We start from the raw sequence: 22,757 nt of genomic DNA on the forward strand, positions 1-22,757 counted from the left end.
CTGAAGCTGATTTTTTTCAAGTTAGTTGCAGAATTGTGAATGCAGTTATTCCTTCCTCTGCATATTAAAAAAAAAAGCCACAACTGCAGCATTTCCTTTCCAGTTTGCAATGTTAATAAAACCAGCGTGCTCTGTATCTTGAATAACTGAAGCCATGTTCTCAGCTGCAACAACTGATTGCTTTCTGGGTTTTTTTTTCTTTCACAGCTGCCTTTACAAGCTTCCCTCCACACCAGGGAATCTGAAAAAATGGGATTTTTACATCTCTCCAGGTATACTCACTTAGCAATCTTACGACCTCTTACCTAACATATTCTCTCAGGGTACAATTAAAGGAATTGTTTTAGAGTGGCTCTATACACAAAAAAAAAGCACTCTTGGATGGGTTGCTTTAGGACCCAGAGTAACTGGAACTGACAGAAGTCTTCACCTGAATGAATTTTCCTTCTGATTGTATACCTTATAAGGAGTACAGGAAAACAAGGAAGTGATAACCATGTTCAGGTTACCTCTATACACAGCCTCCCGTCTTTACCTGCCCAGGTAGCTGTTGTTTTCATTTTCATTCATGCTCTGTGCAGATAGGTTTGAAGTTTCCTCACAGTCTGTTGTAGGTGACATCTGAAAACATACACTTTGGGAATGTATGATGATTTTTACAACGTTCTGCCTTTCCACGGACGATAATTAACACGCTAACCCTTTTTGTCACACAGCCAGCACTGAAAACGAATGGGGATTGAATTGCTTTGCCTCTTTTTCCTATTTCTGCAAAGAAATAATGATGTGCAAGGTAAGACTCAGGGGCAGTGAGATGTGTTTCAAAAACCATTTTTGCTTTGTTTCTTCTTTAAGTTGATACTAAATAGCTTTTTGTCTTCTGTATTTAATTGCTTCTTTCTGTTTGACGACTGATTTCTTGACATGCTGCTGAAGGGCAGCCCTGTGAATTTGTCTAAGATTTATGTGGACATTACATAGAACAATGTGTATGAAAGAGACAGGCATCTGAGTAATTATGGTTAACTAATCACTGTTTGATCCACCGAGAAAGTTATTTCTCTACAAGTAGCTCAATGTTTCACCAGTACTTTAACCATAAATTAAAATAATATCAAGGATCTACAGACCTGGGTGAAGCAATTTTAAGTATAGAGAGTGAGCGTACACAGATCTGTGGTTTTGGTGTCTCTGTTGGTGTTTTGGTTATGCTGACAATGTCTTTCCCTATACCAGAGACAAACATGAAGCTTTATCAAGCGCACTGGAGCAAACTGGTAGCACATTCTCATGTTCTCAGTGAATGTGCACCTATAAAGCATGTAAAAGTATTTTAATTATCAGCAATTGTGTGTTTGTTTTTTTTTTTCCCAGAGAGTTAAAATTCTACCAATAGAAATATCTTTAGGGAAGGACTTTATCAGAAACACTATGTGTGGCTAAATGTTTATATTTTTCACTTCCTATGTTCTCTATGTGACCAGATTCTTCACAGACTGAATGATTGAACACATTATTAATAGCCTTTTGTCTTCTTGGATTTAAACTTAGGGACCTGTTCTCAGGAAAGTGGAGTGACTTGTGAAGACTGTTTGCTTTCCGGACCACACTGTGCTTGGTGTTTCCAAGAGGTAGATGATACCAAAAATTTCAAAGTAAAACTTGAAATGTTTGTAGTAGCCCTGAGTGACAAAGTATTGACTTAATTGGGTTAGCCCGTGGTTTTGTAATGCATGCAGTGCTTAGTGAAACCTTCCTGGGAATCAAAAGGGGAATTCAAGTATGGATTATAAGTGATATTATTATCTGTGTCATATCATCTGTGGCTGATTTCAGATATGACGATAGTATCAGTTTTCTAATTAGGTATGATATAGGTGTGAGTGTTTTGGCTAAAACATAGGGCTTTAAAATAAATATTTGGATTTGTTTCCTACACGTCTCTTACAGACTTTCTGTGAAACTCCTGGTAAGTCACTTAACATCTCTGCTTTTAAAATTTTCAGCTGTAAAAGATCTCCATGCTTCCTAGAAAATATTCTTCGTCCTAGTTCATTAATGTTGGTAAGAAGGTTAGCTACTGCAATTTAAAAATTGCCAGCAATAGTGAGAAATGGAATATTTTTCATGATAGCAGCAGAACTGTAAATCAGAAACTATTCCTAGCTTTTTAAAATAGAAGAATAATATATAGGATAGTAATACGGTACTGCTGTATAAAGTAACTAACAAAGAATAGTTTTTTTTTTTGAAGATTACTAAATGTAATTCAGTAATTTGCATAAAATGTTACCATGGGGAGGGGAAAAAAAACACAAAACGACACACTCAAAAAAAAAAAAAAAAAAAGCTTCCCAATTAACAACAACAATAAACATGAGTGCGTTTTCAGGAATTTCTCTGTTTGCATTCAACCACCAAAACAGGATTTTCTTGAAATTTGATCAGGATTTGAAATACTCCCATGTATATTCAGAAAATGCAAAACAATGTGCTGACTTAAAAAAATGGTCTCTATTGGATAAAAATGTGCCTTCTAGGTGTATTTGAAACATGAGTTTGCCTCCGCATGTGCATTTCAGAAAGCCAACAACTGGAAGCGTGTAACTACAGGAGGTGGTATAGTTCTCCCTCTGAAAGCTTTGTAATACTGTGTGATCTCTGTGTGCGCTGGAATCAAGAAGTGGTTGGTGAGAGTCTTCTCTGAGCAAGGTCATCACATTTGGTCTGAAGCACAATAAATTGCTATTCCCACCAGTGTTGCTTCCACAAAAATACGTGAGATCTCTGACAGGTTTCAGCCATGAAGGATGATGTTTTGGTTGCAAGCAGAGGCTGAGTTGTGCTCTTAATAAGTTTAAAGTGAATGTGTTTTGCTTTGGATTGAAGTTCTTCAGTGACTGAATTCAGAGAATACCTGTGGTGTAATGGGCAAGCAACATCAGCTCAGCCAAACCTGGGAGAGAAGAGCTGTTCCATGCAATGGGCCATGGCCAGCAATGAGACACTGAGTGTTCTGGTGCCGGTTCTGCCAGGCATTTCCCAGCTTTCACCAAAAAGCCTTGTTGGTCACAGCTGTCTTCAGTTCAGGAGCAGCTGACTGACTCTGCAGGTCTAAATTCTAGACATAGCTCTAGGAAATGGTAATAAGGCATCGAAGCCTCTTCATCAAAGAAACCACTAACTTCACTGCTATGTGGGATAATGCCTATATTGTATTTGAAATATGAGTTTGCGCTGTGGGAAGAACTGTATATCAAGTGCTTTGAAATGAGGAACCAGAACCAAGTGCAAGTTATCCAGGTGATATCGACAGGCTTGTGATTCCTTCCATGGGAGAGGAAGGTGGAGGAGGACACTAAGCCAGATGTGAGCAGACATAACAGCATAGTGGGAGCCACATCAGCGCTGGAGAGAGAGGGGAGCTGCGGTGTTTATTGGCTCAGTGAATGAGTAAAATTAGGGCTGAGGAGAAAGAATAGGTCAGAAAAAAACAGAGTCCAGTGAATTCTGAGCACCCCACCTCCAGTTTCTCACAGAAGTTGCAGGAGTTTATTATTTGATCTCCTATTATTAAATGATGTTCCACCAGCAGTTCAAAACCATTTAGGAAAGGCTGGTGAATTTGTGGGATAGTCCTGTAAGTGATTTGCTTACAACAACAGGCTCACAAGGGCTTTGTGTTCCCGTTCCCAGAGATGCATGAAGCCAAGTGAGAGTGGCATAATTCCCATTCCGCAACAATAGAGCAGTTTTTCCCCAGGACACCAAACTGGTGTAAGTTACATTAATTATACGCCTGTGGGATGTGACCCATGAAGGGCAAATTTAGATTGTGGTGCCCTCTAGATCTCCTTCTGCACTGGTTTGCACTCATTGTATAACCTGCACCTTTGTTTCTGGTTCCTCGGCATTGGATTGACCTTTTGTCAGCTGCTGCTGGTGGCTGGTCAGTAAATATATTTAACTCATCCATCCCTTTTCCTGTTTGCTTTAGAATTACACAGACTCAGCTGGAATTCATGGGAGGTGTGATACCCCAGAAAACCTTTTGTCAAAAGGATGCCAGTTGAATTTGATTGAATTTCCCATTTCAGAAGTGGAAATTCACAGAAACAAGCCGCTAACTGTAGCAGCCCAGAAGGACAATTCCGATGTCACACAGGTTTCTCCTCAGAAATTAACTCTCAGGCTGCGACCAGGTAAGTCACTCAAGTCATAAATGCAGATTTTTATTCTTTTTCTGCTCATCCTGTGTACTGAGACACTGTGATACACTCAGACTGAATGGTGTAGGGAAAAAGAAAAAAAGGCCTTAAATCTGAATTTATCTGCTGTTTGACTCATCAGATAAATGCCGGGTTTGGAAGAAATACCTTCAGAAGCGCTGGGTCCATCATAAAACTAAGGATTTAATTTTCAGTTCTTCTATTCTCTGGCAAATAAGGTGGCTGTGTAAGAATGGAAAGCCCCCATGCATCTCCAGCCCTGCCCCTGTGCCTCTCTCTCTGCAGGTCTGGCAGACAGCATACCTCAGAAGCAGTATAAAAATCTTGCTTTGAGGATTTACAAGGTAGAAGTGACATTTATGAAAGCATTCCATACCTACTTGGGGGTCTTTGAGATGTGATTTTTTTCCTGTAGACAACTCAAACTAAGGAAACATAAGAAATACTCAGTTAGGTCATAATGTAGCACTGCAACTGAGAATAAAACTTGGTATACACTCTGGCTTCTTTTAGTTTTATAATGTACATGGCATATCCCATAAGTGCTTCCTTTAGTTTTAATGATCTTCATATCTAAATTTTCTAAAGATGCATACAGCCAAAGGGCTGTTCTCGTATCTTTAAATTATGGCAATCACTTGCAAGTCTACAGCTAGGGCCTTACTGAGGAACAGTTTAGAAAATATGCTAGAACTGCTTCTAATTTTCTAGACAACAAGTTTGAGATTTCTGTTGCCAGAGTTTGTAAAGTGATCATAGAATCATAGAGTATCCCACGTTGGAAGGAACCCACAAGGGTCGCTGAGTCCTGGCTCCTCACAGGACCATCCAAAAGTTAGACCATATAGCTGAGAGCGCTGTCCAAATGCTTCCTGAACTCCAGCAGCTCAGGGCTGTGACCACTGCCCTGGGCAGCCCGTTCCAGTGCCTGAGCAATTATTTTGTTAATTGCACAGGTGATTTAAAATGCTAAATAATTCTTGCCATATATAAGTTTATGAACTAAGTGGCACTGCTCATTACTTCTTTTAAGTACTAAGATGTATCCCATCTTCCTGTGACCTTCTCAGGACATGAAGAAACAATCCAGATCAAGGTTCGGCAAAGCGAAGATTATCCAATTGATCTCTATTACCTCATGGATCTTTCAGCTTCCATGGATGATGACCTGAATACAATAAAAGAATTAGGCTCAACTCTTTCCAAAGAAATGTCAAAACTGACAAGCAACTTCAGATTGGGTTTTGGATCTTTTGTTGAAAAACCCGTTTCACCATTTATCAAAACTACAGCTGAAGAAATAAACAATCCTTGCAGGTAGGCAGGGAAAGTACCTGTATCTGTTTGTGTGCCAACATTAAGTCATAATATTAATCCTTAGGGTGAAATCCGATTTTACAGCCTCATTGGAATCCCCTCCCTACTCCAGTGGTAACCGAGTCAGCTTAGGAAACAAGATTTGTTTGTTATAGCTTCACACTCTGGTCGCTAATCTGTTGCATAGAATACTGGAATGGCTTGGGTTGGAAGGGACCCCGAGGATCCTCAAGCTCCAACCCCCCTTATGTCATTTGAAGTGAGGAATTTGGGAGTGATTCTGCTCTATGGTTTTACTGCTAATTACAAATGTGCTTAACAGAATAGCAAAGAGGAATTTAGAATAATTATGTATTTATCTTTATTTGTTAGAATATACATATATGTATATACATTTAGAGAGAGAGGAATTGTATGACATTGTGATGCTAAATGGGTTCAAACTCAAACCCAACGCAGAACAGCAGTTTCATTTACAGAATAGAGATGCAAAGCCAAAAACGAATCCAGCCAGGCCTGCCATGTAGCCTCTATAGGGATTTTGACCCTACATTATCCACGAGCTGTCTCACTCCTTTTGCAGAAGTGTACCATATGAGTGCTTGCCCACCTTTGGATACAAGCATGTTTTGTCACTGACAAATGATGCCGAAAGATTCAATGAAATTGTGAAAGGACAACGAATCTCTGCTAATATAGATACTCCAGAGGGAGGATTTGATGCAATTATGCAGGCAGCTGTTTGCAAGGTAATTGAGAATTCTAGGTATGATACTAGTTATTCTGTATACATCCACTTCCAGTATTGTATGGCTATAATTCAAAAGAGTAGATCATTATTTTTATTTTTTTTAATGCAATCCAAGAGCCTCAATAGGTTTATGTGAAAATACTTTGGGCTGTGTCATGTTAAACATGAATACTGCAGTATTTTATTGCTACTATTTAATTGCCAGGAATAAAAAAAAAAAGAGCTGCAGAATTATTGGGTCTGTTCCTTTATTTTTCTCTTTAAATATGTTTGATCAACTATGTTTAGAGTATTAAGCAGACCTAATTTAACAGAGCCAGCACATTTTGATAAATATGGAAATGAGAATACAAATGTTAGCCAAAGACAATAGATTAGAAACCATCATCTCTTTCAAAATGATGATGCTCATTCTTAAAATAGATGACGTGATGTTTTTGATACTCTCTTTAAGATGTTCCCCTTCATTTGTTTTGAACTGCCATACTCCAAACATTTTGATGCTTTTCTGCTTGTGAGTGTAATACAGCCTACTGAACTAATGTATTTTAAATGACAGGAAAAAATTGGATGGAGGAATGACTCCCTGCATTTGCTGGTGTTTGTGAGTGATGCTGATTCCCACTTTGGGATGGACAGTAAGCTGGCAGGAATTGTTATTCCTAATGATGGGAACTGCCATTTGGATCACAATAATGAATATTCCATGTCAACTATTCTGGTAATTGACTCTGAATTTTGTGCAACTCTTCCACTCTGGACATTTAAAGATGAAGTTAAAGCAGCAAATAAGAAACCTAGTGGAAATATACCTTAATTGCTGAAATTTGTAGAAGTTGCAGAAGCTAAGCATTTACTATCATCTATTTTATTTCTAATTGCAGATGTTAGTTAAAGAGAACAGTTTGTTTATGTGGAATTATGATAAATTATAACTAAGAGTTTAAAAAAAAAGTACATCTCTTATTCCTGCTAACCTAAAAAATATGTGGAACCAGACTGACTAGTATTACCTTAGGCAAGGGAGACAAAATTTGCATTAACCTTGTTCCCTGGAAGGATGTGAATTCAGCAGGAATTCAGAAATGTTTAGGGCACTGCTTGTAGAAGAAAACTTTCCAGCTTAAGATTCAGTGGTCAAAACTAGTGCAAATACACTGTTCTGTTGGCAGAATGCTACTTCTTAGGCTGGGTCACAGATGCAGCTGAACCAAGTGTCCTAGTGTGGAGGGTAACACCATTCTTCCCTCTATGGCACTTCCATAAAACAAGGCAAGGAAATTACATACACTTTCACTTTTTTTATATGCACCTGGTGTCTAATGATGGTTTACTTCATGCGGAGAATAGAGTATTAATTATGTTCATTTAAATGTGTTTTATGAGAGATAATAAGCAACTGAACATATCCGAAAAACTAATGTGGCTCTCTTCTGTTTGCTTTCAGGAGTATCCCACAATTGGACAATTAATTGACAAACTTGTCCAAAACAATGTTTTAGTAATTTTTGCTGTAACGAATGAACAAGTTCACACATATGAGGTGAGTAAACTAAAATCTTCAGTTCTCCAGTATTTGCTTTAAGATTCACTATTCTTCATAGCCGATACGGTCCTTTCAGGATTAAGGAGCCAATTCTGCAAGGTATTTATGTAATAAAAATATCTAGGAAATTATAGATCAGAGACATAGAAAGGCTATTTTACTTAGAGAATGCGTTTTCATGTATTGATTTTGATGTCCTTATGTAACTTTTAAATTGGATTTCAAGGTGAATCACACTGCAATTTTCAAGTCAGTAGACAAGGACTGTCAAATGAAGCATTTTTACACTACTCGGAGCCATCGCTCTGATTAGCCTTTTGTATTTGCGAGGCTAGCTAAGGACAGTTGAGCCTGTTATTCCTTTAATGAAACAAGAATGCATTCTGAAAAATACATATGTCTTTATGCTCAACTCTGAAATAATGCGGTGCTGTTTTTCTTTTCAACTGACCTGGGAGTGTTATTAACTTTTCTTTCAGTACTCAGCAGCACTGTTTTCTGTTTCTGTTTTCTGTTCTGTGGTCCAAGGAAGACTCTCCAGTGCTTCTGTGACTGGTTCCAGTTGTAGAGCTGTGCTGAGTAAAGACAATACTCCAAGTGTTGGACAAAAGTTGCATAAGTGAGATCTTTTGGAAACTGATTCTCCGATTACAACCTTAACAATGAAAGGAAGCACTCTTCACCTTCAAGCATTTTTAAAACTTATATTGAATACTGAACCGAAGAGTAAAAATTTAAAATCCATAGTAGCAGAAGGCAATCACTTACTAATGAATGCAGTGGGAATCTGCATAGATGAGTTAATTTTTTTTTTTTGCATTAAGTAACTTTTGCTAAATCTCATTATTGCTCAACCATGAATAGGGGCCCAATTAATGACAAATGAAATATTTTCACCAATTTCAATAGGAGCTGCAGAAATAGGGGCTGTTCCAGGAGGTTCTTTGGAAGTACCTTTCATTTACAGAGCTATATTTTGTCCGAAAAACCTTTTCTCTTACTGATGGCATTATATTTTCCCTTAGAAATTGCGGGTGGTCACCCTCAGAGTTGGCCAACAGTGCTCTTATCAGCGGTTTTCTATTTCAGTATCCCTGTGTCAGTGCTGTTCCAAGATCAAAGTTATCAAGTGGCACCCTTTGTCCACGGGGAACACTAAATGGAGATTTATAGCTAAAGAAAAATGCGGGCCATTGTTAAACCAACTGTAGAATTTCTTGTTCTTGTTACTTTCTTGGTTAGAAAAGAAAAAAAGCTACTATCTTCTATCTTGTAGGGTATAGAGAATTCCCACTGAATATATTCTATCTGCTTCTTTCATCTTTTCAGTACTGCTTTCTGTCGCTTATTTGGATTTCTATAGTTGTTCTGCTCTGCTTTCTATTCTGTAGGTGACACAGAAAATCAGACAAAGCAAACGCAAAAATCATATGTAGTTCTCAGAGTGCAGGTTTCTTCCTTTCGAGGGTTGATGTAGGGCATGCAAACAGGACTCCAGTGCCATGTTTTCATCCACGTGATCCAAGTTTCTAATACAAATGTAAACATGCAGTTATCCACACTTTAGAGTGCAAAAAGAACAAAACAAGGCAATGAGATCTATTCTCATGTTAAGGCCAGCACTGATGGAGCTTGAAAGAGCTGGGAGAGGAGGCTGAACTGGCACTTAGGCATTGCCATTAAACCACACTTGTTCTGGCATTTTCTAAAAGCCTCAGTGATGGAGTCTCCTCATTAGAGAACCTCCCGAACTTAATTATCCTTTAATATATCTCCATATGCCTCATCTAAAACCTTCTTGTACCCAGCATCTAATTATATCAGATCCCAAAATGGACCACTATTATTTATAATTCAGTTCTTAGGGACAAGCATGCATTAAAATGACTATGAGGACTTAGTCAGCACCTCTTTAAATAAACTTGATGGATTCCAGTAGTCTTAAGTTCAGTGTTCAGACTGGCAAACATATATTTTATATTTCTAGCCCTGTATAATCCCCAACAATTTAGCCCAAAATAATTCAGCCATTTAATATTCTTGATCCCCTTGAATTGAATTTTCATGTTAATTTCCACTGAAATGTATGCATACCATTGATCACACAAATATTATGGATTGAACGCACACAAGATATACACTCCTGTAACATAGCTGAATCTAGTTTTGATCCTCTGTGCAAGCATGCAGCCACTGCACAGAAATAACCGAAGATGAGGAAGGTTGAGGTCTGATGCTCTCCTTGTCAGGTTGGCTGTGTTTTAAAGCAGTCATATGGTAACACATGTAAGCCCACTCAAAATCAAATGCAAGAGAGCGGAAGTTCTTATATGAGCCCTGGTCATGAGAGATTTTATTTTTAAAAAGAATTAATTAAAAAAAAAAAACACAGTTATTTTAAAATATATTCACATGTCTAATGTTTTGCATTATTAGTCTCCACTGTTCCTTCCAAAGCCGCAGGGAATGTATTTATTCTCTAATGCTATTCAATCGTAAAACATCTGTGAATACTACAATGACATTTTTATGAACTTTAAATCCCATTTTGGTATAAAAGAAAACATTTCAATGTTCCATGAAGTAATTACTATTATTGTTGATATTGTTTGATTTCAGACAGAATTCTTTACAAATTTATTCAAGCTAGATGAGGGGAAAAAAAATCCCTCTTTAACCCTACCTCAGTGTAATGTTATAATGCCAGAAATTGTTCTTTTTTGGAAAGAAAAAAATGTATTGCAAGATATCACAGCTTGAAAATTGAGGTTTTTTTCAGACTGTATTTCATTGCTGGAAATAGGACTAAAAATACTCCAAACTCCAAACTTGTTCAGAATTTCAAATGATTATTTAATAAATTAGGCACAATGCCCTATTTATGCTGAAAGTTCTTCTGTCATTTACACTGCTGGAAGTTAAACATAACCCCGCTGAGTTCAAAGATATCATTCTCAAATTTCACTGGCATGAATGAGAGAACCGCTAGAAAAACGCAGTTCATCTATTAATGAATATTTGCTAAAAGGCTGAACTCAATGGCATCCTCTGGATAATTTTATGACGGTAACATATAATAGCATCGTTCTGCCTCTGTTAATGGTTAAATGGAACTATGTGCTAAGAGGTGGGGTTTAACCAGTGAACTGGAGGGTCACATTTGCACTGGGCGTGTAGCATCATTCTTGCATTTGTGTGCAATGGGTTTTTCTTCTAAGAGGAGAGAGAAAGTCTTCAGAACAGAATACCTCTGCTGTTTGTTTTGCATACCACAGATTAAAAGGGTGCTAGACTTTAAGTTCCAGGTTTATCGTCTCTCTATATATAATCAGCTCCTGGGAGGTCCACATCTACAAAATGCAGAGTTTCAATGTTCTGAGAATCCTTGAGAGAGCACTAAGCACAAGAGGAGGCAGGAATGCAAAGTCACCAGCTGTAACACAAAATGCAGTTAATCCTACTGATTTACAGTAGCACTTCAGAATTGCAACGAATGACAAGTATTCCATACATAATGTATAAAGTAATCACAGTGCTATGGGAGATGTGAAGTACAGGAGGGATGTAAGGCTATCAGATTATCCGTATTTATTAATAGCTCTCTGGATTTTTTTTTCCAATTAAAATAACAGCACTGATATGATAAATTGCAGAAGAAAATGTATGCTACAATGTGAGTTTTTAATTGTGAGTGCTTGCTATTTTCAAAAGGCATAGGTACAAGCAACTGAAATTCATATAGTTAACAATCAGGCAAGAAAAATGTTAACCAAGTATATATAAAATCTATCTGTTGGATGTTATTTTAGCGTCACAACGCAATGCAAAAAAGGAAAGGAGAGCAGAAAGGAAAGAAACATTCCACTGAAATCAATTATTAAATTGGTACTATGTTATTAACATAAAGTCAACACACAGTCGGCTACAGCCCCTGGTCACTGGGAGATGTGTGGGGTGTTAGAGCAATTAGAAACCAGCAGCAGTTTTTTAAGGGCATTGTTCAAAGTTCTTGTAGCCCTTACTTGAAACTTCTTAGTTTCTGTGACCTCCCTTATAAAATTCAAGAGGCTCGGTTGCTTGGAAAGGCAAAAAAAAAAAAAAAAAAGGCAAAAAAAGTGACTTGTTACTGAATGTAGAGTCCAAGACACTCAAATAATACAGCAACAGTTGAGCAGCTGAATCTGTTTTTTTGGTTTGGTTTGTTTTTAAAGAAAAACACAACTGTTGATAGAATATATCTTCATTCTAAGTTAAAGGAAAAAAAAGCCAGAAAATACTCCAGTGTCAAACTTCCAAGCACGCTTAGCAACTTATTTCCCACTAATTGTCAGGGAAACTAACACTTCTCCCTAAGACCTCTTCCAATATGACAAGTGTGCCATTGGATCAGCCAGAGTCCTTGAAAACGTCACTATTATTTATTTCAGTTGGCTCCACTGTAATTCATTCATTTCCAGATGGCAGCTCCTTCTCACCTACCCTGTCAACTTGACTTTTTATTTATTTTTTTTTTAACATTTTCAGAACTATGCAAAGCTCATTCCTGGAGCTACTGTTGGCCGACTGCAGGCGGATTCTGGAAATATTCTCCAGCTGATCATTGCTGCATATCAGGTAAGGTTATCATAATCTGTTTTCTTTCTACATGTCTCTATTTTCAAAGTTAGAATGCAGTTTGGTGAATCCAAGCAGCTTCGATTCGTTTTCAGCACCGATGGCAAGAATTTTATGCTTAGTTGCTGACCTCTACAGGGGAAGTTTTGTTCACTCTGAGGATGGAGTGAGCGCAAAACCAGTAGTTTTACTGACAACTTACTACTCTCTACAAAAAGGCTCAGTTAACAGAATGCTCTGCCAGGATTCGCTCTGCAGATTAGGAAGTCAAAACTGCCATTTGAAAGTTGTTAAAAATCAAGATTTAGAGTCACAACCATGAGTCACCTCCATTAGTCGTACAATCCACTGTTAACTTATGTTAACTGTTAGCGTTCATACTACCGCCTGGCAGAGGGAACGGGGCGCTGTGTAACTAGCACTTGGTTTTGCTCTGCAGTGCGGTACGGAGAGCGACAGAGGAGGTGGCAGGTACCACGGCATAGGCAGCTTTGTCACAGTACTTTGCTGGAAAGCTCTTTTATGCATCCGTCCTGGATTCTGCATGCTTTATATGCGTGTATTTCTGAAGTATGTTAACTCTCCATTAACTGGGGTTGCGGTGACTGCTTAAGGTTGGCTGCTCTGTTATTTAAAGCTATATCCATGTTCCTTGGTTTTCCAAACAAAATTCTTGTATACTTCTGTCACTCTTTTCTTGTGCTGGAATGCAGAATTCACATCGACATGTCATCTATCTTGTAGTCCTCTATTTCACACTCGCTCCAAAGCTTTCTTTAATACAGGAATTCACGTCTTTCTGTTCAAAACTTCGGAAGGGAAATAACTCTCTTTCTATCGGTAACAGTCCCTGGAGAATGCATCCAACAGTTCCGCGGGAATGTCTGGGGAAAAAGCACTACCCTGTGATCAGTGCTGTTCTCTGTTTTAGCAATTTGATGCTGCCCCTGTGAGGCTGTTTTGAGGTTGGTGAAAAGCAAAACACAGGAGACAAGAGAAGACTCAAATGGGTTTGTTTAGATAATTCTGAGAAGACTGTGAATATGACAGGAACGTAAACACAGAGCTGCTCTTCAGAACTTCATTTGTAAAATGCATCCTGGCTGCCTGGCCCTCTTCTTTCAGGGGAATGCTTTTAGATGGTTTTACACACACACAAATATATATACATATATCTTCTTACATGCTGATATGCCACAGAGTTCTCTCTCTACTTCTATCCTCCTTTTTATTAAAAACTTGCTCTAACAGTCGGCTACAATGAAAAATAACCCTTTACAAAGAGCATTTTCTATTTATTTCTGGGCTGGTCGGTTGGTTTGTTTTTCTGATCTTACTCTTATCTGCAGCATAATACAATTATTATTATGCTCCCAAATTATTTTGGACTTGATGATGGAAAAGCAAACCAAATTATTTTAATTAAGTCTCCTAAGCACAACATAATTGGTTGTTTGTGATTTTAAAACTAAATACAAAATATCAGAAGATTTTCTGTCCTATGGAAAATTAGATAAGCGAAGAAACGCTAGAGTTTTCTGGGGAGTCTATACATTGTAATGAATATGGGGGAACAATCTTCAGAAGTAAAGTTAGCCCTAAATGGGCAGTGGTACCAGGATTTCACCTCTGGAGTTTGGTCTGTCAGTAGTCACACCTGCCTCTATCAGAATTTCTTGAGGATAGGACTCTTAAAGTATAGGCATAGGTTACTACCTTTAATAGCTGAAACACCAGTTTTTGTCCAGTGAGTAAGGGGAAAAATATAAAATAACTGTCTCAGTGACACGTCCTGGTGATTTTGCTGTAACGTTATATTAAGTGCAGAACAGTATTTCCTCTAATTGCATTGTTATGGCAACTTCTGTCTTGTTAAATGCTGGGAAGATTTTTATTTTTTGCCATTCTTGCTGCTCGTGTTTTCCATTTGGAATGAAGGGCATTTCTCCTTTCTGTCTCAGAACAACAGTAAGCCTATCTTTCTTAAGAAGTAAGAACAGAAGACATGACCTGCACGGTCCATTCAGCCCAGAGCTGTGTTTACCATGTGGCAATAGGAGATGGTGATGAGGGACAGCATGCTGCCCTGGCTTCTTCCTTTTCTTTCCTCTTTTTATCCGCTCCTCTTTTTGAACATGCTGATATTTTCTGTCTCCTGTGGCAAAAAGGAGTTCATTTGCTCCATCCCAGGTTCAGCCAGCTGTGGTCAGGGTCTGGAGGAAGCTAGGTGCTCAGTACTTGGTCCGTCCTGGAGCAGCAGGAAGGAGGCTGCTGGAGCTGGGCTCCTGCCTCTGGGTCATAGCTCGTCCTGTCCTAGCACAGGTACAGCATGTCTGGGCCATCCACCTGAGTTGCTCATAGGTTCTTAAGAGCCCACATACATTTCACAGTGTACAAGCTGTACAAGTAGCAGCATGTCACAATTTCGAAATTTCCCAGAGTCTATTTTATTATGCTTAACCTTAAAGGTTAACAACCTTATTGCTTCATGATTGAAAGCCTTCCAAGCAGGAAACGCTGAAAAACACCTTATTTGACATATTCCAGTTTTGTCACAGACCTTTTGCAGTGCTCCTAGCAGTGCAGTTCAACACCCAGTGTTTATGGTTTTTCACCTACAAAAATGGAGTAAATAACTATTCTCCCAGAAGAGTGGTGTTAGGCTCTATCTCTTAACACTTTTAAAGTGCTCTAGAGTCTTTGCTGTGCAAACACAAGGTTTGTTAATATCATTTGCCATGTGCCGCTATCTAAAAGCTTCAGAGAAGAAGTAAACAAGTCAAGAAACTCTGAGCTGTCAGAAGTTATTACAAGGAGTTCTCATGTTAAGTACGATTCATTTTCTCCTGAAAGTATATTTCTGCCTGCTTTATTTAACATTAAATTCTGTCTGCCTTCGCATTGCAGAGTTGCACTCTAACTTGCATTGGGACAGGCCTTTGGATTAAGTTTATTCCAAGATTTTAACATTTTAGAAATATTTCACTTTTTTTTTTCATCGTGTTGCTCCCTTTTAACTTACACAACAATAACACAAAGAAATAATATGTTTAAACAGGAAAGGTATTGCAAGTGACCTGGTACAGACACCGTGACTCAATGAATTACATGTTTGTGTTCAGCAACATTTAACTTTCTCGCACAGCTGTACTCTGGGTTTGGTAATTTTGCAGCTGAGAGAACACTTGGTGATGTAACATTAATACATACCAACTTTCACAGTTTTACCTTAAGGCTTGCTATGTTTGGTCCTTTGGAGAGACTCCAAATAAACCATTATCTAAGAATCTCTGCATTGTTTCAGTAGCAGCATAAGCATTCAACTCCAGGACAAATGTGGGGGGAAAACTGAATTGATCCACGGCTACCAAAATGAACAGCATGATGGCCAGTGCACAGATTGCATGGTGGAAAGAGCACTGGATGTTTTGTGAATACACCTTGCATGATGTGTTGCTATTCTTTTTTAAAGCGCTTTGGTTTACTGACCAGGTTTTCCAAAAGATATTTCAAAAAGAACCTAGCCTCACACCTAAGACAAAATTCCAGAGAATCCAGGTTGTGTACAAGGACAGAGAGTTGCTGTCTGTGTAGGACTGCATCTATTCTTCTTTCATTTCAGTCAATATCACTGCTTTATCCCTACCAGACCTTTACTCCAGTGAATCATCCTGATGCCTTTACCAGAATGACTCACTGAAGGAAGATCAGCAAGATCCTCATGCCCTGACTGAAGTACAGTGGGTGTTCTGTAAGGCAATTAAGCTTGCAAGAGCACAAAGCTAAGTCGGTGAGACTTCTGCTCTGTAATTGCTAAGGTGCTTTTGAAAAATTTCCATTTACTGGATTGATGGTCTGATGAAGTCATAGGGAATTTCCCCATGGCCTGCTACAGTCTTTGGATTAAGGCTAAGTTGTGTAACCAAAGTTGCTATAAAAATATTGTAAAGTTAAATCTCTATTAAAAAAGAAGATATGAGAGCATTCAGGAAGTGAGCTGAAGAGCCTTTTTCACTTAAGAAATGAAGGTTCAATTTAACAAATCTATTTATGAAATGAGAACACTGCTGAATACAGCTTGAAACAGCACCTACAGCCCAGGAAGCCAGAATTTCTATTGGGAGAGAAAGGAACAGAGTGAGCCACCAGGCTGTGTGAGCTAATTGTGGGGATAGGCTCCGGCTCATGTTCTGCAAACACTGGGTAAAGGCACAGAGCCCACACTGAGGCAAAACTGAGCTTGGAGCCTGCCAGACTGGAAGGGAGATTGTGAAGTTTGATTCTAAGAGCAGAGATGACAATGGAGCAATATTGATTGGTGGCTAATCAAGAAAAGCCTGGTGCAAGCAAAGCAATCAGAGGCACAAATCCATTCCTCGGTAAGACCAGAGTTAAAGAAAACCTGTATTAGTCAACGGAGCACTTAGTAATGAAAGATGATTTAATAAAATGTTGAATTTGTTCTTCTACAAGAGCAGGAAGCAAGCACCGTGGTACCGGATATTAAACTGATAGCACTGTGGCTTTGAGCTGAAGGCCGTCTCTGTTGGCACTTTCTTTGTCTCACTCATTCTCCATTTTTCTTGCAATAGGGTATGTAAATAAAGTGCCAAAACCACACATTTGCTCCTGTGTATCTGGGATAAGTTGCAGTCCACGTTACACAGGTGCAGAAAGAACACTGCAAGCAGTGTTATCGCTTCATTCATCACACTCCTTTTCCTTGAAGGAGCTGAGGTCCGAAGTAGAGCTGGAGGTCTTTGGGGACACAGAAGGACTCGATCTCTCTTTCACTGCCATCTGTAACAATGGGACCTTTTTTCCACATCAGAGGAAATGCTCTCATGTGAAAGTGGGAGACACAGTAAGTAAGGAATAGATTCCTAAAAGACATAAATTCATGGGAATTTAAAGCACCTATGTAGAAAGTTTGGTGTTTTTTTTTGTTTTTTTTTTTTTTTAAATAATCTTCCTTCAAGCAGAGAAACTCTTGTTCTGTGTTATGCCTTTATCTCCAGAATGTCTTGCAGTCTACATATGCAGACACCATTTTCTCTTCCAGGTCTCTTTCAATGTGACCATAAGTCTGCCCACTTGTGATAAAACCACCAGGCACGTTGTGATAAAACCAGTGGGCCTCAGCGACATGCTGGAAATGGAAATCCTTCCCCAGTGCAGCTGCAGCTGCCAGGCCAAGGCTGAGAGGAACAGCTCGAAATGCAATGAGGGAAAAGGCTCTTTTGAGTGTGGAGTGTGCATCTGCCACCCTGGGTACATGGGTCCACACTGTGAGTGTGATGAGAATACCCTCAGCACGGGATCCTGCAAGGGCTCCGTGGAGCAGAGCTCCTGCAGCGGGAGAGGCAGCTGCTATTGCGGGCATTGCGTTTGCCACCCATCCACGTATGGAAGAGTTTATGGGGCACACTGTGAGTGTGATGACTTCTCGTGTGTGAGACACAGAGGGCTTCAGTGTGGAGGTATGCTCCCTTTGGGTTGTGTCTGATGTCTGTGATTTAGAGCACTGTTGTCTCCCTCTTATGAGCTTGCAAAGCTCTCTTTTTGTAATATATTTGATTATAATCAGTCTGTATAAATGTAGCATTTCTGCATGATCCTTGGACCTAAAAATACTTTTTTTTCCCTATTTTGAAATTTTTAAATGGAACACCTTTAGCCACACCATAGCTAATAGAAGCTAGTATCGCTTTATCGGGCTGTACCTGCCTCCATCACACTGGGTTAGACTTTTAGTGGTTGTACTGGCCGTAGCTTTAAAGAAGTTTAATTAAGTTTATTGATGTACGTTGATGTGAAGCAGTGTACAATTTCACTCTGACATAGTTATCGAACTATAGCCATCTTAACCATTTTGGGGCTCATTCTGATTTATATATATTATATAATTTTAACCCGGTAACCTAGATGATTTCAACTGTTCTTGGCTTATGTGAGTATGATACAATCAGAATGTGAGGATTTGTGTTCATTATTTCTTCCTGGGCACTACAATCATCAGTCAGAAGTGATTCCACTGAAACAATGGGAATAGTATCGAACTGGCAGGAACCAGTAATGAGATTGTGCTGAATAGATAGGCTGGATTCATGCTGCTATAAATGAAACAGGATTTACCCATTAAGCTGTGCACTGCTGGAAGATAAGAATCTTTGTGGAAGACTCCAGTGAAGAGAATGGAGTTGCACTGGCTTGCAGCCAGTCTAAGTGAAAATTTGATCCTCTGGCTTAAAACTGAACATGGAGGGGAGGAAGAAAGAGGTTTAAGAGTGAGAAGTGTTGGAACAGAAAAAATATCTGTTATTAAGGAGAACGATTTTAAAGGCTGTCATTCCAATTCATATTGAAAGACCAAGCTGAAGTATAATAAATGGTTTTCCAGGCAATGGAGACTGTGACTGTGGTGAATGCGTGTGCCACAGTGGATGGACTGGTGAATACTGTAATTGCACAACTGACACCAGCTCCTGCATTTCTGAGGATGGAACGCTGTGCAGCGGGAGAGGAGAATGCATCTGTGGGTCATGTGTGTGCACACATCCAGGGGCTTCGGGCCAAACGTGTGAAAAATGCCCTCTGTGTGGCGACCCTTGCAGTTCCAGACGGTAAGGTGCTGGTTTTGTGTCTTTGACTTTGGTATCATTGAGCTATTTCACATACTGTCCCAGCAATGTGCTTATTGCCACAACCACTGGTTGGATTTACAGATCGGAACCCAAGAGCTTCTTGTGTTTTGATAGTAGTCATAACTCATACATCAACAAGAGTGTGATTCTTGTGAAAACAAAAAAAAAAGGTGGAAGAAAACAATTTAATCACCTTCAAGCAGCACAACGCATTTCTACTGCTGTCCCTTGCTGTACTAAAAATCAGAATCACACCCTTATCTGATAACATCTCATAAAGTTTCCTTCCAGTCCACAATGCAGAATGAAAGCATCCTAGCAGAGCCACTAGGGCAAAATAATGTGGGCTCACAGGGAAGAAACTCAAAAAGTTTGGAATTTGCATTACTGTTCTCAAACACATGAACTAATAAGGTTACGTTGTCTACTCAAGCTTCATATATGAAAATCTAAAAATTGAGTTAATCTTGAATGAATTTAGGAGGCCCAACCATCTTGTTTTGTGACTATGTCATGTCTGCTTGCTTGGAGTGGAGGCCCATTCCTCCTCTACTCCAGCTCTACACCATTGTATTTTCATGCCTGTCTTTCCAGTCTACCCTATAGCTGAGATAAGAATCCCTTCCATGGCACACAATATAATAATTGTTTATGTTAGTACTACATTTGACCCACAAAAGCAAGCAAACCAGTTTGTTCAAGCTCAGGCACATAGGCCTTGGTGAGCACAGTTTAAGTAAAGAAACTTCTGCATGCAGATGCTTAAAATACAAAGTGCAATGCTGCTGCCTTGCTCTGCCCAACTTGGCAGGGAATAGGAAGTACTGAGTTACGTGGTGGGCATTGCATTAGCCTATTTAAACATGTATATGCTATGCAGTGTCAGATCTTTTGTCTCCATGGCAGTCACTTCCTTTGCAGAGACCTGGGCCAGGGGCAGCCAGAGTGACTCCTGGCAGACCTGGGTAGGGTAACTGAGAGTGCCAGGAGGCCAGGTAGGAGGGGCTGAGGTTAATGGCTGAGAAAAAAGAGAAGTAGCATGAGGAAACATGGCAAATATGACAAAAACAACACAACTCAATTTGTCTCTGTGAGATAGGGGCTATCCTGTTACCTACTCGCTTTTACTATTCAGCGTCTCCAGAGCGAGTGTTAAGGTCATCTTCATCATGAGAAGATAATCTCAGCAGCCTCAGCATATTCTCATGGATATATGTAACTCAGTGCAACAGGAGATGGCCAGGTTTTCTCGGGATGTTTTGCTGCTGTTATTCTCTTTTCCTTTCTTTAAGCTGTCAGAACTTTGGGGCTGTTCTTAAAGTCTCAACTCCCGAACATGGCTGAAGCTAATTGTGCAGAATCACCAAGATATATTCTTCATCAAAATTTTGCATATATGATTTCTATTCTTTTTTTCCCTTTTTCTCCCCATGAATGAACTCTGGGTTTATGAAAGTTCTCAGTAAATTTCTGGGAAGATTTTTACAGACTTCTAATGGAATTGGTTTAGACTCTGTAGTTTAAAATATTTTAGCCGTTCTTCTGTTCAATAAATTATTAGAAAATTCTGTTCCAATAAATGGCATTAGTATAACTAGCATCTAAGTAATTCCTGAGACAAGTAATCACATTCGAGAGACATCTGTCGAGACACCTGAACTGCGTTTTAATACATTATTCAATAGACTTTCAACAAAGGAGGACTTATAGTAGGTGCCCCAGCTTGATCTCTCTGAAGTCAATTTCAAATATTGTTCATCTGATAGACATTCCTTGGGCTGGTATTTAGTGTAAGCTTACTTCAGAATATTTATACTTGAAAATGAATGTTATGTCTGAGTAACCTCATGTCTTTGATAGTCCCACATGAATAATGTTGCCTGGGGTTCTGTCTGGTAACTAATAAGCTGGAAGAGAAAGAGGACAAGAGAGAGCTTATCCACAATACCTTTATTCAGGTAGCTTTGGTTTTGTTGGGCGGCTTTTTCTGTGGCAATACCTATCATATTTCTGAGAACTACTGTATCCATAGCACAAGACCTTTTGTTTAGCTTCTTTTTAAGATGCAGATGCATACATAGTTGCTTTTATATCAGTACTTTGTGACAGACAGAGATGGATGAGCTGCTGAATTATTTTCCACAGGAGCTGTGTGGAATGTCATTTGGCTTCTGATGACAAGCTGCAGGGGGAATGCAGCGAAAAATGCAAATCAGTTGATGCAACTGTCAGCACTGCGGAGGGTTTGTATACTCAGTCTCTTTTGTGTGTGTGGGTGATCAGTGATAGCTTCCACTTTTGGTAATTTTACCATTGAAAGTAGACTTGTTTTTCTGCTGTGGAATTATATTAGGGCTCATAAAGCAATCTGTCTGTGGTTGTACTGCGGTAAGTAGGAAATGCAGATCAAGACTGGTATTACCCTTCCAGGTTAATTAACTCATTGGATCACGCCTACTTGCTAAGCAGCTTATGTAAGAAAGGACAGAATTTAAGTACCAGCTCCTGCAAATCAGTGGCTGATGAAAGTCCCTGAGGTCACGCCTGTACCGTAGGTTCCAGTGGGGCTTCTTTTGCCATACAAATTCAAAACCTGACTCCAGTCCATATGCAGATGGTTGATTACCATCTGCAACTAGACACAACCCTTTAACCTATGGCAAAGATGTTCTGCTTCTTGTCAGACTTAATTGAGACATTGCTAGTGTCCTAAGGGCTAAGCATATCTTCCAGTTTCTCACAGTAATTTGGAGTTGTGCTCCATCAATGGGAATTCCTGCAGTAGGAACTGACCTGCAAAGAAGTAACACCTTCGGTAAGAAAAAGAACTTTAAATGGAATAGTGCATCAAAGCATTTTTCTATCTACAGAGGAAGGCGCTTGCTCGTACAGTAGGCAGGCTATTCTTTATTCTGAATAAAGCAAACACAGTCCTATGGTAAAAAGCAATTGTTAGCTGAGGTAGGACATACATGCACTATATCCACATCATAGATTTAGTGTTAGCATTAAGTTAGGCAAGCATAATACTTAGGATAGTAACACAGAATACTGTACGCATAAATAAAGATTGAATCTTACAAACAGTCGGAAACCCATCTGCATATATGCAAACATTTCACAGATACACATCTTTCCAACAAATCTCCAGCTTTATTTTTTTTTATGACATTGCTCTGTAGTATTGAGTTTGAAAGTGGCAAGTATTTCCTTTGTATGGAAACTGTTTCATCTCAAATACATGTATAATACTTGAAAGGATTAGTTTTGGTATTGAGGTAGCCTCATTAAGATGTCCTGAAGGGGAAAAAAATAATACAATTATTATAAAATTAAAAATCCTAAAATCAAAACCATATTCCCTAAACAAAAATATTTTGAAAGTGGTATATCTAGACCATCACAGTATTTAAGACAGATTTTTAGCGTGATTTTATATGGTAGCATAATGCTTCTTTCTGCTTTGTATTTCAGCTTCTTTAGTTTGTTGTGGTGTTTTGAAAAACAGAAATTATCCCTAGGCTAGATAAAATATTAGTGCTTTAAAGGTTTGGTCTTTCTTTTGCACATGTATGTTGCAACACAGTGACAAGAGCTGGGGAGCCACAAAGAAAGGTTTACCTACCCGAATGAATTTTTGCACCTAGGAATTGAAA

General features: G+C 39.0%; 1 protein-coding gene across 3 annotated transcripts in view; it reads left to right on the plus strand.

The window, feature by feature from the left end:
* ITGB6 (integrin subunit beta 6) overlaps positions 229 to 22,757 on the plus strand; it is a 32,006-nt gene continuing 9,477 nt past the window's right edge. The window contains exons 1-13 of one of the 3 annotated variants that reach the window (XM_021398724.1): positions 229 to 272; positions 717 to 793; positions 1,552 to 1,631; positions 3,998 to 4,202; positions 5,300 to 5,546; positions 6,130 to 6,295; positions 6,857 to 7,018; positions 7,745 to 7,840; positions 12,368 to 12,457; positions 17,187 to 17,321; positions 17,520 to 17,937; positions 18,858 to 19,080; positions 21,247 to 21,344. In XM_021398724.1, coding sequence (XP_021254399.1) covers positions 733 to 793; positions 1,552 to 1,631; positions 3,998 to 4,202; positions 5,300 to 5,546; positions 6,130 to 6,295; positions 6,857 to 7,018; positions 7,745 to 7,840; positions 12,368 to 12,457; positions 17,187 to 17,321; positions 17,520 to 17,937; positions 18,858 to 19,080; positions 21,247 to 21,344 — 1,981 coding nt within the window. In that variant the 5' untranslated portion in view covers positions 229 to 272; positions 717 to 732. Of the gene's footprint in view, positions 273 to 411; positions 611 to 716; positions 794 to 1,551; positions 1,632 to 3,997; positions 4,203 to 5,299; positions 5,547 to 6,129; positions 6,296 to 6,856; positions 7,019 to 7,744; positions 7,841 to 12,367; positions 12,458 to 17,186; positions 17,322 to 17,519; positions 17,938 to 18,857; positions 19,081 to 21,246; positions 21,345 to 22,757 lie in introns of those variants that run through there. The other 2 variants (XM_021398722.1, XM_021398723.1) reach the window with 2 other exon arrangements.

The sequence above is a fragment of the Numida meleagris genome, chromosome 5, assembly GCF_002078875.1.
Source record: "Numida meleagris isolate 19003 breed g44 Domestic line chromosome 5, NumMel1.0, whole genome shotgun sequence".
In the NCBI taxonomy this organism is placed as follows: Eukaryota; Metazoa; Chordata; class Aves; order Galliformes; family Numididae; genus Numida; species Numida meleagris.